Below are 18,110 nucleotides of genomic sequence, written 5' to 3'. Positions count from 1 at the left end.
TAATTGATAAGAATTTTAATGGATGAACATAAGTGGAATTAGCAAGATTACATTATTGTAATTGAAAATGGGCTTTTAAGTCAAAATCTTGTGCTTTTTACAGCATGCACAAGGTTAAAAAGTAGTTTGAAGAAAAAATTATCCTTATCAACAATTAATCAAACAAAGGTTTTCTTTATTTCCAGATATGATATTTATGCAGTGACAAAAGAGTTTTAAAAATATACATGTATTTTAACAATATATTTTAACCATATAAACTATATTAAGAAAAAAAATACTTAGAAAGACCCAAGGACTTAAGAACAGTTTGGTATAGTTCAAGTGATAAAGAATTTTTTAACATATTTGAACAAGATAAACCATGTTGAGAAAAAAAACCTTTAAAGTAAGTTAAACCAATGAACATGTACGGTGAAGTTAAGCCATAAGCCTATAATAGAACTGTAAGACTTGACAAAGAATATTGTTCTCTTCTACAACACCTTCAACTTTATGATGATGATGATAATGGGTTTATGAATGTCAACCCTCTATGATGCTTCTGGGCAAATATGTCTATGATTTTGTTTATATCTAAATGAATGCCCTTGTGGACATACATAAGTAGCAAAGCCACAAACCTTTCCTGTCCCATAGTCGACCTCAGCAAAGTTTTCACTGCTTTAAGGTCTGAGTTAGCACGAGTTAGCACGTTCTACAGAAGCACTGCTAACAGGTAGAACTGACAGAAGGTGACGAATCATAGAAATGTTTGGTAGACCTTCATATTTGTTATCCTTAGAATTTCAGGGAGAGAGCTGGGTTTTTCCACTGATGACCACTTTGTGTGCCACAACTTCACTTCCTGCCTGAATGTTGATCCTGATGGTAGATCATCTTTATATGATGTCAACATCTCTTTCTCACTCTCATCGTTCATCATATGCAAGTTGCTTGGCAATAGTTTTAAGCCTAGTATGTTTTCATAAAGGAGACCATTCTTAGTTTTAACAATAAAACTCATGTGGCACTAAAAGGTTTAGATCAGACAATACACACTACACAATAACTATTGTATGCGTGTCAATGTCCACTATTTTTTTTACTTTACACTCTTTTTTCATTACTTTTCAAAAACTGCAACAAAAATTTAATTTTCATAACTTTCCTGTTATTTGAAAAAGTTTTCCTGAAATAGCATTACTTTAGAACTTTGCACAACTTGTGAGAACTCAATGTTTTTTCATTATCAACATTTTCTAATGATCATCATACCTTTTTTCTGTGGGGAGAATACAAGATTAAGGTTGATCCATACTCCAATCTGGAAGGTGGTGGTAATGCACCTAAAAGTTGTTTGCCAACCACTATTAAAAAAAGAGAAGAAGAAATAGTAGTAGAAGAAGAACAGGCTCGTCACTGCGCGCTGTTATCCAAGATGGCCACGACCGGTGCGGCAGAGATTGATTATTTAGCGATAGTGATGGAGTTTCATGGATTTATCATCATCTGAGAGCGATTTGGAATATATAGAAGACTTTCTTGACAGCAACCTGATTTTTGACGAAATCCAGCCATACCAGTTTGAGGCAAGGAGACCAAAAAGGAACAATGTGAGTTGAATCTGTCTACTGCAGCAGCGTTCTCCTTATTTTTGTAATTTTTTTCCACTTTTACCCGATGTATTGCAACATCAAACTGCCATGCACGTGGGCATTGTTGCTCCAACTTTAGCTCTAGCAATGCCTCTGCTAAGAAACAACACAGGATGTGATGTCAGGCCGCCATTACTGCCCATATTGGGCACTAAATGCCGCCCCCAGTATCGGTGATTGCGACGACAATTTATGCCGCGACGGCGTCACAGTGCGTTCTAAATGACAGGTACTGGCTATTAATCTTAATTCTATGAAGGATGTTTAAAATTTCGGGCTCTTTAAAAAATACTTTCGGTCTCCGAAAGGGGGGTGCGCGGGCCCCCTGCGCCCCCCCCCCCCCTGAATCCGCGCCTGGTCTGAGCTCCATATAACTTCCACTGATGCCAAACCACACCACTGCTCTCTGTTTTCATTCAGAGTCGCAATTTACAGCTTTATTTCACATCCTTTGCCTTAGCCGTGGAGAAGATAACTCACTGATTAAAATGAAAGATGAAGTGTCCTCTCTTCACTCTTCAGGCGGGCTTCATGGTTTGGAAATAATAAAATAATATCTCGGTTTGACTCCCTCTGTTAATTCTGGTTCTTCATATTAATGTTGTCACTCTTCTCTTTTTCTGGACTTCTGGAGAAAACCTGATTTCTCCTCTCCCCGCAGCCAATCACTGAAGAGGGGTGTTCACTCATCTCCTCTCCAGTCGACTCGGTTTGGCCCTGCTGTTGAGTAGAGCCGGAGAAACCCAGGGTAGCCCTAAAAAACGCTCCTGAAACACTCCCAAGTCATTAGGAGCCAGTAGAAACGGACCTTAAAGGTAAATTCTGCTGTCAGGGAGCCCAATGTGTGCACATTTTATTTAATCTAATAATCCCACTATCAGTTTTAACTGAAAACTATACAATTACATCAGATCTGGCAAAGTATTCAATAACTATTAGTAATCACTGACATATTTAAGGAAATTATTAAAACAAAGTTAAAGAAATTCTGAGTGGAAGCTGAGAATGATCAGATTATCTATTTCTGATTTAAATATTTGAAACTGTCAATATTAGGAATGCACTAATATGAAAATATGGGTTGATGTATTAATATCTGCCTTGCAGCAAGAAGGTCCTGGGTTCGAATCCACCCCTGGGTCTTTCTGCTCGGAGTCTGCATGTTCTCCCTGTGCATGAATTGGTTCTCTCCGGGTACTCCGGCTTCCTCCCACAGTCCAAAAACGTGTTAGGTTAACTGGTCTCTCTAATGAACCAGTTTTTGACCTTTCTGGGTCATGTGAGGATGTTTTGGATCGGGCTGCATGGTGCGTCCTGCGTTGTGTAGCATCCAGCGGGTAACGAGGGGCGATCAGCCCCTCACCTCCTCCCCATCAGGAATCAGACGGTCAGATGAAAATCCAACATGTCTGACATCCAGTCGGTCCTCCTGAGGAGATGATGAGCGCCTCCTGCTGGTGAAGCAGAGCTACGAGCTGATTTCCCCCACCCTCGTGCACTGCGCATGTGTAAATAAGGGAATTCTTCTTCTTCTTCTCAGACGAAGACACAGGAGTGGAGAGAATCATGGCGGCGATACGTGTGACATAGAGTCAGACTACGGAGCAGAAACTCGTAGAATTACCAAGGCAGCGCGTTTGGTTCTAGTGAGCCTCATGTTTAACAGAGAGCATCGACACTTCCGCCCTTTTCTTCTTCTACTGTTTGAATTGGCCTTCCAGATAGACGAGTCTGAGTAGCGCCATCTCTCTGGGGGGGCTGAGTCTGACGTGGTTTTTAGACGTACAGTAAGAACAGAAATGGAGAGCTGTGAACTTTTAAACCCTGAAGTTTCATCGTACAGGTTGAGCTGTAGAACAAAGATTAACTGATAAATTCACACACACAGATTAGAAATGGCTTTTATTGATGAAGCAGCAGCAGTTCCAGGCAGCCCTTCACAATAAAAGCCTGTTCAGGTGGGCGTGGCTCTGTCCCCAGGTAACCACGATGAGTCCTAGCAGCTCTCTGATTGGTTGTTCCCTCCATTCACTTCAGGCTGCTGAAGAACTCTTCCAGAATGCTTTCCAGCTCGTCCTCGCAGTAATCCCGCACTAGGCGGCGCTCTCCGTCCGCCGCTCCTCGGATCATGGCCGACAGCGCTGCAGACGCACAAAAGTTAGCAACCTGACAACAACCAATCAGATCAACCTGTACAGGAAGTGACCTCACAGCGTCCTGACGACGGCCGGAACAGACACAACATCTTCTTGTTCATGTCCACAGCACGGCCCAGCTCGTAGCCGACGCCCAGAGACGGCTGTGTCACCTCAGCAACTACCACTGAGACAGAGGTCAGAGGTCAGATCAGCAGTCCACCAGTCAGGAATAGACGCTACGATCAGTCCTAACCGTCAGCCTGCTGCAGCCACTCCAGGTCTCTGTCATGGATGGCTTTGTCGGCCCCCGCCGGCCCCTCCTCGCCTGTCCAATCAGAGGAAGGTTAATTAGTGACATCAGACTACTGACCAATCAGAGGAAGATTAATCAGTGACATCACACTACTGACCAATAAGAGGAAGGTTAAACAGTGACATCAGACTACTGACCAATCAGAGGAAGGTTAAACAGTGACATCACACTACTGACCAATCAGAGGAAGGTTAAACAGTGACATCAGACTACTGGCCAATCAGAGGAAGGTTAAACAGTGACATCAGACTACTGGCCAATCAGAGGAAGGTTAATTAGTGACATCAGACTACTGGCCAATCAGCTCTAGGTTGATCAGTGAGGTCATCTGTTTATTTATCAACCGACTCGGTATATTAATGAACCCTTTATCAAGTCTGACGTCCTTAAAGAGCTTCACACCACGTTCACACCCTGACGGTGGTGAGCTATGCTAGCAGCTACAGCTGCCCTGGGGCAGACTGATGGAGGCTGCAATACATCGGCGCCACCACACCCTCTGACCACGCCCAGCAGGTGATACAGGTGACATGTCTTGCCCAACGACTGAGACGATCGGAGGATTGAACCGGCAACCCACCAGTTACAGGACAAGCTCCCTGCCCACTACATGGTACATTAGCACTTATGTTTCTGATGTGTCTCATATGTATTATTATATAAATAAACAAGGATTCAGTTTTATGCTAAATACATTTTTATGTATAAATTACTTAGGGCTGGGCAAGTTAACGCGTTAATTTCGCGTTAATTCATTAGACTATTAACGGCGATATTTATTTTATCGCGCATTAACGCATGTTGCTCACATGCTTTCAGTCAGTGTCAGTCAGCAGGCACGCTGACTGCAGCGCGCTGTCACGGCAGCACTCTCCCGCTCCCCCTCCCCTCTCGTACATGGCTCAGCGGCGCCAGCCAATCAGCACGCAGGCTCAGCCTGGCCCGCCCACTCAGCTCTCACACAAACTCAACACACAAACAGCTGAGAGAGACCGCAGCAGCGAAAAAACATGAACAGGGGAAGTAGCACCGTTCGGCTTTATTTTAATACCGTAAATGAAATCAAGCTGTATGTTTTGTAAAAAGCCGGTTCATTTCAGTGGAAACACAACAAATTTATCTAAGCACGTGAAAAAACATGAAAACGTCGAGCCACAGAAACGGAGAGAGGAGACGAAACTTCTGTCATTGCCCCGACAGACGTCTCTGACTGAGGCGTTTCAGTCCTCCAGGGAACATCCAGGTAGATCAGTGGTCATCTTCAGCAGCAGTTCATGTTAACTTTCAAAGTAGATATTATCTATCATATGTTACTGGAGCCCACACAGAAAATGTAATTAAGACCTTGAAAGAACCCAGTACATATATTAAAAAGTGTTATTTAAGATAAGATAACATTAGCTAATCCTTTTTTTATCCCACGACGGGGAAATTTATAGGATTAAAGCAACAGGCAGGTGCACACAACACAGACAAAATTACATAAGGATTGAAATATATAAGAGGTGGATTAGCGAAAAAACACTGAACATAACATTATTATTATTATTATTATTATTATTATTATTAAATTGTAATAATAAAATAAAACCACAAAACCCAAAAGGTCAACAATTTCATGATACATCAAGCTTAGGGACTGGCTAATATACAGCAGGTCAAAAAAGGCCATATTTTGGCTGCAGTGCTTGCTGTTCTCTTATGAAGAAAAGATCAAGTAGTGCACTAAATTCAATAGATGGGTTGAAAATATCCAGTATAAAATAAGTGCTACAAATGTTACAACACTTTTGTTCATATGGCAGCAGAACATTAAAATAAAAGTGCTCTTTACACTACTTTTGAATTCATTCTTGGAGTTTGTAAATACAATGCGATTAATCGCGATTAATCAGGGCGATTAATCGCGATTAAATATTTTAATCGTTGCCCAGCCCTAATATATATATATATATATATATATATATATATATATATATATATATATATATATATATATATATATATATATATATATATATATATATATATTAGGGCTGGGCAAGTTAACGCGTTAATTTCGCGTTAATTCATTAGACTATTAACGGCGATATTTATTTTATCGCGCATTAACGCATGTTGCTCGCATGCTTTCAGTCAGTGTCTGTCAGCAGGCGCGCTGACTGCAGCGCGCTGACTGCAGTCAGCACTCTCCCGCCCCCCCTCCCCTCTCGTACATGGCTCAGCGGCGCCAGCCAATCAGCACGCAGGCTCTGCCTGGCCCGCCCACTGAGCTCTCACACTAACTTAACACAAACAGCTGAGAGAGACCGCAGCAGCGGAAAAACATGAACAGAGGAAGTAGCACCGTTTGGCTTTATATTAATACCGTAAATGAAATCAAGCTGTATGTTTTGTAAAAAGCCGGTTAATTTCAGTGGAAACACAACAAATTTATCTAAGCACGTGAAAAAACATGAAAACGTTGAGCCCCAGAAACGGAGAGAGGAGACGAAACTTCTCTCACTGCCCCGACAGACCCACAGACTGACGTCACTGACTGAGGCGTTTCAGTCCTCCAGGGAACATCCAGGTAGATCAGTGGATGGATGGATGGATGGATGTTACTGGAGCCCACACATAACATGTAATTAAGACCTTGAAAGAACCCAGTACATATATTAAAAAGTGTTATTTAAGGTAAGATAACATTAGCTAATCCTTTTTTTATCCCACGACGGGGAAATTTATAGGATTAAAGCAACAGGCAGGTGCACACAACACAGACAAAATTACATAAGGATTGAAATATATAAGAGGTGGATTAGCGAAAAAACACTGAACATAACATTATTATTATTATTATTATTTAATTGTAATAATAAAATAAAAACCACAAAACCCAAAAGGTCAACAGTTTCATGATACATCAAGCTTAGGGACTGGCTAATATACAGCAGGTCAAAAAAGGCCATATTTTGGCTGCAGTGCTGTTCTCTTATGAAGAAAAGATCAACTAGTGCACTAAATTCAATAGATGGGTTAAAAATATCCAGTATAAAATAAGTGCTACAAATGTTACAACACTTTTGTTCATATGGCAGCAGAACATTAAAATAAAAGTGCTCTTTACACTACTTTTGAATTCATTCTTGGAGTTTGTAAATACAATGCGATTAATCGCGATTAATCGCGATTAATCAGGGCGATTAATCGCGATTAAATATTTTAATCGTTGCCCAGCCCTAATATATATATATATATATATATATATATATATATATATATATATATATATATATATATATAGTGTGCGATTTGCAAAAAAACCAGGGGGGGGATCGTCCTGGGCGGGAAGGTGAGAAATCATCTGCTGTTGCTTCTTGTCTGCCTGCAAATCTTCATCACCAAAGTTGGTCCTGTAACATTACCATGGCTGTTTGTCCCGTCATCTACTCTTGACCTTTTCTGTTGATATTTTTCAAGCACTTTTGAGAACTGGAATGAAAACATCCTGGTGCCAAATGTTAAACTCTGGACTATAATGGCTAAATGACTAATCATGATGCCCTGATGTTTACACAATGTGTAAATAAATTTGTAAATAAATACCATGCCGATATATTTTTTTTACCTCTTACACAAAGATAGACATGGTATTAGGCATATACATATAAATTAACATTTTACATTTCAATAAAGTCATAAGTTTTATTTACATTTTTTCACTCTCTCACACACACATCTAATTCTGAGCTTTCACACCAACAACAATATTTTTGCTTGCTGTTTATATCCATATTCATAGAGTTTAAGCCTGGAAAAAGGTTTTAAATCTCCAGGTCATTCCAGTCTTACACTTTGCTTGTAACTGGGCAGGAGCTTAATACCCTTGAATGAGACTGTTTAGCAACTGTTTAGTAACTCCAGGTCCTTCGTTTGGCAACGTGATTCAGCCTTAGTTTGTCAAATACAGACAAAACAAATTAATAAGCATTAAAATACGGTTTATGGGTTGGGTTTCTGCAATGTTATCAGCGTGTTAAAAACTCATCTTCAGAACCAATGTCTGATAAAATGGTGATCTGCACCATGTAATCTACTTTTAGCAGTTATCACCGGTTATTGCACCGTAAACTGCAGAAAATACGGGCAGAGTTGCTCTGTCTGCCTTTACTACCGTCGGCTCCTATGGCGGAGGGATAGTTCAGCTGGATACAAAGTGTCTAGTGAAGGCAGGTCTCTTAATAACCGCTGTTTCGTCACTTATTTTAGAGCCCAAATAAGGGATTTCACTTTCAGAAACGTGCCCCAAAAAAAAACGCAACCCGTGACTCATGAAATTTACAAGTGCCTTTAGAATAAAAGAAGCCCAAAGTCGCATGAAATGAACAGCCTGTGCAACTGTGAGCGCGGGTCTGTTTTGTTACAGTCTCTAGCTCTCTTGAAACTACGGAAAGCGCAGAGGACAAAAGAAACACAGTCCGGGAGCGCGGCGGGGGAAAAAAAAAATTAGGGAACGGTGTGTGTGTTTTGATGCACGATTAACGGCAACAAATAAAAATGTCGGCGTTGTGGTTAACAAAGTTAACGCGTTAAAACTGACAGCCCTACTTTATATACATTCTTAAAAATCCATATTATTACTTATTCAGACCAGAGGGGGGGGGGGGAGGAATCTATCCCCCCCAGGGATAAAACATCAATGACCAGAGGGGGGGACGTCACAAACAGAGGGGGGGTAAATCCCCCCCCATCCCCCCCGGCAAATCGCACCCAGCAGTGTTGTAGAACTCGAGTCCGAGTCATTAGCTAAATTTAGAGACTCGTGACTTGACTTGGACTTGAGCACTGATGACTCGAACTTGGACTCGGACTCCTACATTCAGATCATTCTGACTCGGAGATTGAGAAAAAGACTCGACTTTTTTTTATATCATTAGGCTATAATTTTAATATGTCATTAGAATATTATTTGGTATATGATTTTAATATCTAAATGGCGTACCGCGCACGTGACGTCACCATCTCATGAGCAACGCCCCTTGCTGCTAAGGAAGGGCAAACAGTGTGAGAGCGCACGTAGCAACCAGCCATTACACATGCAACATATACAACGATATGACCGACTTTACAGCTGTTAAACTTTCACAAGAGGATGTCCAGGCGCCCAGTTTACTGGTAGAACTGTGGAACAACATACCAACGTTCAGCTCAAACGATGGCTTGAGTGTCGAGGGCTCGGAAAGACTGGAAAACTGGCCGAGTTGATAGGAAGGTAAGTCGTTGTTTTTCTCCTACTCGACGTTCATAGCGTCAGCGGCTGTTTTTTTTTTCTGTTTGTAGTCACCGTCCAGGAATCGGTATAAATTTTCCGGCCCGCCGAACAATTTAGTCCGGTCCGGTGGCCAAATGCATTATCATTATCCAACGGCTGTATCTCCTCGCTGCATCGACCGATCTGCACCAGATTTGTTGTGAGTCATGGGGGAACGCTGCCGAACGCGTTTGTGGGAATCGGCCGGTGGACGGGCGAGGAAAATGCGTGACAGCATCTGCGGTGGGGGGCGGCCGGCGGTGTGCGAACCCCGCCCGCCGGCCAGAGCCGTGGCGATGGCCAACAGGCCGGAGTGCGCTTGGCTACAAGGGCCGATCGACGCCGCTTGCGGCTTTAACATCCTTCATATGCCGCCTATCAGCGTACCTCGAGTCGCTGTTGCACGTTCCATAACAACAATGTTTAAAAACCACGGTTAGGAGACGTCTTAGACTTGGAAAAAGCGGTAGTTTTACCGAGTAAAACCAAGGGTAACTACAGCGAAAGAGTTATTAGTGCAATGGAATGTTACTGCTTCATGTCATACATCACACGTCACGGCATGTTCCTACAAAGAACTTGGATCAATAGTGACTCGACTCGGACTTGACTCTGATTTTTTTTTTTAATGACTTGGACTTGACTCGGACTTGAACACTGGTGACTCGAACCTGGACTCGGACTCGAGGCATAGTGACTTGACTACAACACTGGCACCCAGTATATATATATATATATATATATATATATATATATATATATATATATATATATATATATATATATATATATATATATATATATATATAAAATGTGTATACATGTACAAATGTGTTTGTGTATATAGTAATAAAAAATTATAAAAATGCATTAGTGGCTGTTTTTTGCAACATACATACATCCTGTCAGAATACTCTATTACTTTTAACTACACTAAGAATATTTAAATGCACCGGACAGTTTGTTTTAATAGCTAAAGTTTTAAAGTTTTCAGCAAAAAAAAAAAAACCAATGTGAAAATTAGTTCAATATTCAGCGAGTTATAGTTGATTAAAATTGATTCTGCGTCTGGTCAACACACTACACTGAGCTGAGCTGTCGACCTCCCCAAGATGGCGCCCCTAAATCTCGTCGGCGCCCATAGGCGAAAGCGGTCTATGCGGGGTCTGCTCTTATATTATGTCTATGACGTCTATGCTAACGTCTGCCCCACGTGGGCAAATGCCTGGAGGCCCCCCAGCCAATCAGCAAGTGTGTACTGTGCGTGCGCGCGTCACCTGTGGCGCTGAGCTCGGCGCTGCCCACGTGCTCGGTAAGCACGCTCCCGTATCTTTGCAGCTCGCGCACGATCCTCAGGTAGAGCTGCTGGTCCGACCTGCCGCCCCGGATGCTGCCGCAGAAATAGATGTTCATCCTGGACCGGACCCGGTTCTGGTCTGCTGATGAATGGACCTGAACTGCTCTTCTTCTTCTTCTTCTGTTTTTTTTTTTTTTTTTTATGGCGGTTAGCAAACAACTTATAGGTGCATTACCGCCACCTTCCAGAATGGAGTATGGATCAGACAACCTATTATATCCTCTCTAAAATACCCGTTCTTCTTAGACTGAACTGCTCTTAATCTCGACCTGCCTTTTTACCGGGTTCTAAACAGTTCTGACGTCTGACCCAATCAGTTGAAGACTCCTCCACTTCCTGCCTCTTCGCGCGGGAAACATAGACGTAGACGCGTCACTGGGCGGGTTCTTGCTATGCTGCGATGCGTCAGAGCGTCCGCCATCTTAAATGTGGCAAATCTGCAGTTACTCAGTCACTTAAACAGTATCAGAGGGACTTTAATCTCTGAATATACTTTGTATTCGTAGTATTTTTGTTTTTGTAGTATTACAAGTTTATTTTCGTATCCCTTTAGCTTCATTCTCCTGAATGTATTCTCCTAAAGAATAAAAATATTTAAAATAATCTAACCTGGCCCTATTACTCCAGGAGTGAAATAATTCTGCAAAATGTGACTATTCTGGAAATCTTCCCTCTTAATTCTCATAATATGACGTTTTTCTCATAACATTATCACTTTTGTGTTTGATTGTTTTGTTTTGTTTTTTTTACTTTATTGACCTCCTAGGACTTTTTTTCTCATATTATTAATTTTACTACTTTAATACTCCCCTAAAAAGTCTGTTCCTAAAGGTTCACATGTGACAAGGTTTTATGAAATAATGAAGACCACAATGTTTAGATTTAACAAATTGATCCTTATATTCATAACACATACACACACAAATATATCTATCTATCTATACATATATATATATATATATATATATATATATATATATATATATATATATATATATAGCCTGTGTTGCCACTCTGCAGCTTTAGTGTGTCCAGTTTTGCAACATGGTGCAGCCTTAGTTTATAGAAGGCAGATACAAGTAGTGAAATCAGCCAGAATACATTTCCATGCAGCACAGGAATGAGGCATCTTCTCTGATTCACGTTCACAACAACAGAACTTAACTTTTTTCTGCCACAGACAATATGGCGGTGACGTTGACGTGCGAACCTGCGCCCTATGACGCGTCTACGTAAACTCTACGGTTTCCTACGTCAGCAGTTACGTACTTCCGGTTCCTTCGAAGCCCCGCGGGCCCCGTCCCAACACCCCCACTTCCACCCTTGTAGAGTGTCCCGATTCTCCAGGTTTTCTGCCCCTTTGCACCCTCGATACACACTTCAACTGTATTACCCACAATTCATTGCTAAATGTGACGTTTTTGCTGCCACATTTTAATTTCTAAAAACACCTATGGTAGTTATCTTTACTTATAAAACTGAAACGTCCTTAAACAGCCAGTTTAATTTTATTCCATCTGCGCCGCTGAATTTGATGTATTTACACTTAAAATGTCTGAAAGCACAGAATAATGTTTAGCACGTTTATTTATTGACTATTTTATCTGCACAAGAAGTCCAGATCACTAGTTTCACACGATCTATGATGAGAAAAGAATCTAAAACAAAATGTTTTGCTCATTACTGGGTTCTCTTATATGAGAGATGTTTTGGCCAATCTGTATAATATGATTGATTTGACTTTGTAAAGTCCCTTGAGATGACATGTTTCATGAATTGGTGCTATATAAATAAAATTAAATTGAATTACTTGTACTTCCCTTTTCTATGCTTCATAATGCTGATAATGAATCGCTACAAACTAATATTTTACTTATTGTGGTATCTTCTACCCATACAGAACAATAATATAATAATACAATAATATAGCACATAATTCAACTGCATTTACACTAAAACATTACACGTTAATGTTTAATTCAGTAATCACCACAGCTACACAAGTTGCTACAGTTATTGGATCTTTTGAATTTGTAAATAATGCTTATTCTCTACTTAATTATAAAATTCTTCAGACATAGCTGTACCATTTCTTTTCTTAATATTTAATAACAATCTACACTGATGTATTTCCACTCATGTTGATCTTAAGGCCACAACCCTGCCCTCTTTGTGATATTCTTTAAATGTTGCCAACCCACCCACAACTATTTTATCTCCTTTCCTCTTTCCCAACAATTTTCTAAAAAATGTAACTCGATGATTTTGCTCTTTTAAATTAATCAACCATTACCTGCTGTCTTCTGATCCATAATTGGCATTTCTCCTGATTCTGCTTGTGAAGCACATATTAGTGTTGATTTAAAAGCCCCTAAACTAATTCTCAGTGCTCCAGCTTGAATGTCTAATCTTTAATCTTGTTTTAGCCGTTGAACCATATAAAACACTCCCATTATCTATTCTTGGCTGAATAACTGACACATAAACATTTTTAAGTGACTAAATTAGTACCAGGTAAACTCTGCTAAACATCTCATAATGTTAAGCACCTTTTTGCTCTTTTGTATAACAAATTCTAAATGATCTTTTCAAGTTAGTTTCTTTATATTTGTGAAAAACATGACTTTTCAATTCAATTCAATTTTATTTATATAGCGCCAATTCATGAAACATGTCATCTCGAGGCACTTTACAAAGTCAAATCAATCATAATATACAGATTGGTCAAAAATGTCCTATATAAGGGAACCAGTTGATTGCTTCAAAGTCTCTCCAAGCAGCATTCACTCCTGGAGAAGCATAGAGCCACAGGGAGAGTCATCTGCATTGTCCATGTCCAGGATAGAGAAACCTACTGAGTGGTGTGCGGGGATTGTGGTAGCCCCAAAACCCAATGGCAAAATTAGACTTTGTGTCGACCTTACCAAGCTTAATATATCTATTATATATCTTGCCCTCAATGGACCAGTCGTTAGCACAGCTGAATGGTGCAAAATATTTCACAAAATTGGACGCACAGAGTGGCTTTTGGCAGATTCCATTAGCACAAGAAAGTAGGGAACTAACAACATTCATTACTCCTTTTGGCCGTTTCTGCTTCAATGTGCTACCCTTTGGGATAAATTCTGGCCCAGAACATTTTCAAAGACGCGTGTCGCAGCTCTTAACCGGCCTTGAAGGTGTTATATGCCATGCAGATGATGTCCTTGTGTCGGGAAAGAATGAAACAGAACACGATGAGGCTCACGGCTGTCCTGACGCGACTCCAAGAGGCAGGACTAACACTAAATGAGAAATGCACCTTTGCACAGTCGGACGTTCTGTTTGTAGGACATCAAGTCAGTGCAGCAGGCATTGAACCGGACCCTGAGAAGATCAGAGCGATTACAGACATGTCTGTCCCACAGAACGCAGCAGACGTTAGGCGCTTTTTGGGGATGGTGACGTATGTTACTAAATTCCTCCCTCACTTTGCAGATTCTACCAAGCCACTCCGAGATCTGCTGGTAAAAGACCATGATTGGACCTGGAGTCATATGCAGCAGACAGCCTTTGACAAGCTCAAGAATGAGCTGGCCTCACCAACAGTCTTGGCTCAATACAGACCACAAGCCAAGACAAAGGTGTCAGCGGACGCCTCGTCTTAATGTAGACAGAGGAAAATATGCAGTGGCGTCCAGTTGCCTACATTTCCTGAAGCCTCTCTGAAACAGAGCAACGGTATGCCCAGGTTGAAAAAGAAGCACTAGCCGTCACCTGGGCCTGTGAGAGGCTGACTTCATACCTGATCGGAGTACAGTTCACCATAGAAACTGACCATAAACCCCTCCTCACACTCTTAGGGGCCAAAGCACTGGATGACTTACCTCCCAGGATCCAGCGATTCCGGCTGCGACTGCTTAGGTTTATGTACAACATAGTACATGTACCTGCAAAGGCCCTCATCACAGCAGATACACTGTCCAGGACCCTGATAAAGCGTCCACTGTCAGCAGAAGAAACACAGATGGAAGGGGAAGTACAGATTTTCATTAAAGGCATACTATGCAACATTTTTCAGTTAATTAATGTGTTCCATACCGTTTTGGATGATTAAATGAGTCATTTCAGGTCGAACAAAGGTTTTCTCGGCCGCCCTGGTGGTCTGTGGGGAAAATACCGTACTTGCAATTGCAGGAACCCTCGGCCCGCACCCACAGAAGTTTCTTGCTTTACGGCGAGAACTCCATGTATGTTTGCCCTGCCATTCACTATATGCACGCGCGAAAGCAACAACAAAGAACCGCGTGTTAACGTCAAATAAACATGCAAGCATATCGAGTTTTATTATTATTATTATTATTTATTTATTTATTTATTTATTTATTATGTTGGCGAGACGCTACCGCGGCGGCCATGGCTTGGCGAGGCGGTGGCGGTAGCGTCTCGCCAACATAAAAAAATAAAATAAATAATAATAATAATTTTCTCTGGTCCCCTGCCTGATCTGACCAGTGATGACATGTTTAGCCGCATGTCGTCATTCAACCGCTGGTTGTCTAGGTGGTGTCCTGAAAACGACGTGGGCTACATTGATAACTGGAGAACTTTCTGGGGAAAACCTGGTCTGATCCGGAGAGACGGCATTCATCCTACTTTGGATGGTGCAGCTCTTCTTTCTAGGAATCTGGCCGGATTTATTAGTTCTCCTAAATGCTGACAACCCAGGGTCCAGACCAGGAAGCAGAGCCGTAGTTTAACACACCTCTCTGCAGCTTCTGTACTGTTACCCATCCATTATCCTATTGAGACGGTGTCTTTCCCACGGCCAAAACTTAACAGATCAAAAACTTATCTAAAAGGAACAAATCATAAAAACCTAATAAAAATCAATACGGTTCACCTTGAACCTAAAAATAAAACAATAAAATGTGGCTAAATATAAGGTCTCTCCCTCCAAAGACTTTGTTAGTTAATGAATTGATTTCTGATGATCAGATTGATTTGTTTTGTCTCACAGAAACCTGGCTACAAGAGGACTACGTTAGTATAAATGAGTCAACTCCCTCCAGTTATTCAAATTTCCACATTCCCAGATCTGTGGGAAGAGGAGGAGGAGTGGCAACCATCTTTCAGTCTGATTTATTAATTAGTCCCAGGCCAATTAATAACTACAGTTCTTTTGAACATTTAACCCTCAGTTTCCCTCATCCAAACTGCAAAGCAATAAAACCTCTTCTGTTTGTTGTTTTGTATCGTCCACCAGGCCCTTACACTCAGTTTTTGGATGAGTGATCTGATTTGGTGTTAAATACTGATAAGGCTATTATAGTGGGTGATTTTAACATTTATGTTGACACTGAATCTGATAACCTTGGTGTAGCCTTTAAAACTATCCTAGATTCAATTGGTTTTGCTCAAAATGTGCATAAACCGACGCACTCTTGGCTCCATACTTTAGACCTTGTGCTGATATATGGCATTGATTGTGAAGAATTAACAGTATTTCCTCACAACCCTGTCCTATCTGATCATTTTTTAATAACATTTGAGTTTAATCTAACTGAGTTCTCCACCCCCAAAAGAGGGTTCCATTATAGTAGATCTTTATCGGATAATGCTGTATCAAAACTTAAAGAGTCTGTCCCCTTTTTAATATCCTCCGTATTGCAGAAATGCCCTGTAGATGGCAGCAATGTTGTTTCTTCCAATTCACAAATAGATGTCTTTGTAAACGGTATGACTTCGTCATTGCGTTCTGCATTAGATAATGTAGCTCCCTTGAAAAAGAAGGTGATTATTCACAGGAAGCTGGCTCCCTGGTTTAATTCAGAGCTGCGTTCCTTGAAGCACAATGTTAGGAAATTGGAGAGAAAATGGCTCTCTACACACCAAGAGGAATCCTACCTAATCTGGAAGAACAGTCTATTGTTGTATAGAAAGACCCTTCACAGAGTTAGAGCAGCATATTTTTCATCATTAATTAAGGAGAATAAGAATAATCCTAGATTTCTCTTCAGTACAGTTGCCAAACTTACCCAGAGCCACAGCTCTGTTGATCCATCCATTCCCTTAGCTCTTAGCAGTAATGATTTTATGGGATTCTTCATAAATAAAATTGATTCCATTAAAAATAAAATAATTGGCATCCTCCCAAACATGATTACCTCGTCCTCAGTAAGTGAGGCAGCGTTGGAGGAATCCTTAGAACCTGCGCAGTGTCTGAACTGTTTAAAAGCAGTAGAGCTTTCTAAGCTATCTAAAATTTTAGCTTCATCTAAACCTTCTACCTGTATGTTAGACCCAATCCCAACCAAGTTGTTTAAGGAGGTATTCCCATTGATCAGTGGCCCTGTTTTGGACATGATTAATCTACCCTTGGTAAATGGATATGTACCACAGGCTTTTAAAGTAGCTGTTATTAAACCTTTACTTGAGAAACCATCTCTTGATCAAGATGAGTTAGTAAATTACAGACCTATATCTAATCTTCTTTTCTTATCTAAAATTCTTGAGAAAGTAGTTGCTAATCAACTCTGTGAACATTTACAAAGTAATGACCTACTTGAGGAGTTTCAGTCAGGCTTCAGAGCTCATCATAGCACTGAAACAGCTCTGGTGAAGGTCACTAATGATATTCTCATGGCCTCAGATAATGGACTTGTGTCTATACTTGTCCTGTTAGATCTCAGTGCTGCATTTGATACAGTTGATCACAATATTCTCCTACAAAGACTTGAGCATACTGTAGGGATTAAGGGAAAGCATTAGGCTGGTTTAAATCTTATCTGTCGGACAGATTCCAGTTTGTTCATGTTAATAATAAATCTTCCTCAAACTCTAGGGTCACCTGTGGAGTACCACAGGGTTCAGTCCTTGGACCAATTCTATTTACTATATATATGCTTCCGATTGGCAAAATTATCAGACAGCATAGGATTAATTTCCACTGTTATGCTGATGACACTCAGCTATATTTATCCATAAATCCTGATGAATCCAATCAGTTACTCCGACTGCAGTCATGTCTTGATGACATCAAAAGCTGGATGACTTTAAATTTCCTGCATCTAAATTCTGACAAAACAGAAGTTGTAATCTTTGGGCCAGAGTCTTCAAAAAATAAAGTTCTTAATCAATCACTTAATCTGGAAGGCATTAACTTGGCCTCTGGTAATAAAGTTAAAAATCTTGGTGTTGTTTTCGACCAAGACATGTCATTTAAATCCCATATTAAACAGGTTTCCAGAGTTTCCTTTTTTCACCTCCGGAATATCGCCAAAATTAGAAACATTCTGTCCAGGAGTGATGCTGAAAAACTAGTCCATGCATTTGTTACTTCAAGGCTGGACTATTGTAATTCTTTACTATCAGGAAGTCCACAAAATGC

At 40.7% G+C, this 18,110-nt stretch overlaps 1 protein-coding gene across 1 annotated transcript; it reads right to left on the bottom strand.

Annotated features, from left to right (window-relative positions):
* Positions 1-3,522: 3,522 nt before the first annotated feature.
* Positions 3,523-11,079, bottom strand: dnph1 (2'-deoxynucleoside 5'-phosphate N-hydrolase 1). The gene is made up of 4 exons (XM_036126401.1): positions 10,662-11,079; positions 4,029-4,100; positions 3,849-3,959; positions 3,523-3,778 (listed from the first exon to the last, which is right to left on the bottom strand). The coding sequence occupies exons 1-4, from the start codon at positions 10,795-10,797 to the stop codon at positions 3,666-3,668; spliced, it is 432 nt and encodes a 143-aa protein (XP_035982294.1). The 5' UTR covers positions 10,798-11,079; the 3' UTR covers positions 3,523-3,665.
* Positions 11,080-18,110: the final 7,031 nt, after the last annotated feature.

Source organism: Fundulus heteroclitus, chromosome 22, assembly GCF_011125445.2.
Source record: "Fundulus heteroclitus isolate FHET01 chromosome 22, MU-UCD_Fhet_4.1, whole genome shotgun sequence".
Taxonomy (NCBI): domain Eukaryota; kingdom Metazoa; phylum Chordata; class Actinopteri; order Cyprinodontiformes; family Fundulidae; genus Fundulus; species Fundulus heteroclitus.
This window is presented reverse-complemented; position numbering and strand designations above follow the sequence as displayed.

Excerpts from the sequence above, each read along its gene's own strand:
- dnph1 (XM_036126401.1), bottom strand. The coding sequence starts at position 10,797 with ATGAACATCTATTTCTGCGGCAGCATCCGGGGCGGCAGGTCGGACCAG. Across the intron at positions 4,101-10,661 it reads CGCCGAGCTCAGCGCCACAG|GCGAGGAGGGGCCGGCGGGG; the intron begins GTGACGCGCGCA and ends CTGATTGGACAG. Across the intron at positions 3,960-4,028 it reads GTGGCTGCAGCAGGCTGACG|TGGTAGTTGCTGAGGTGACA; the intron begins GTTAGGACTGAT and ends CCTCTGTCTCAG.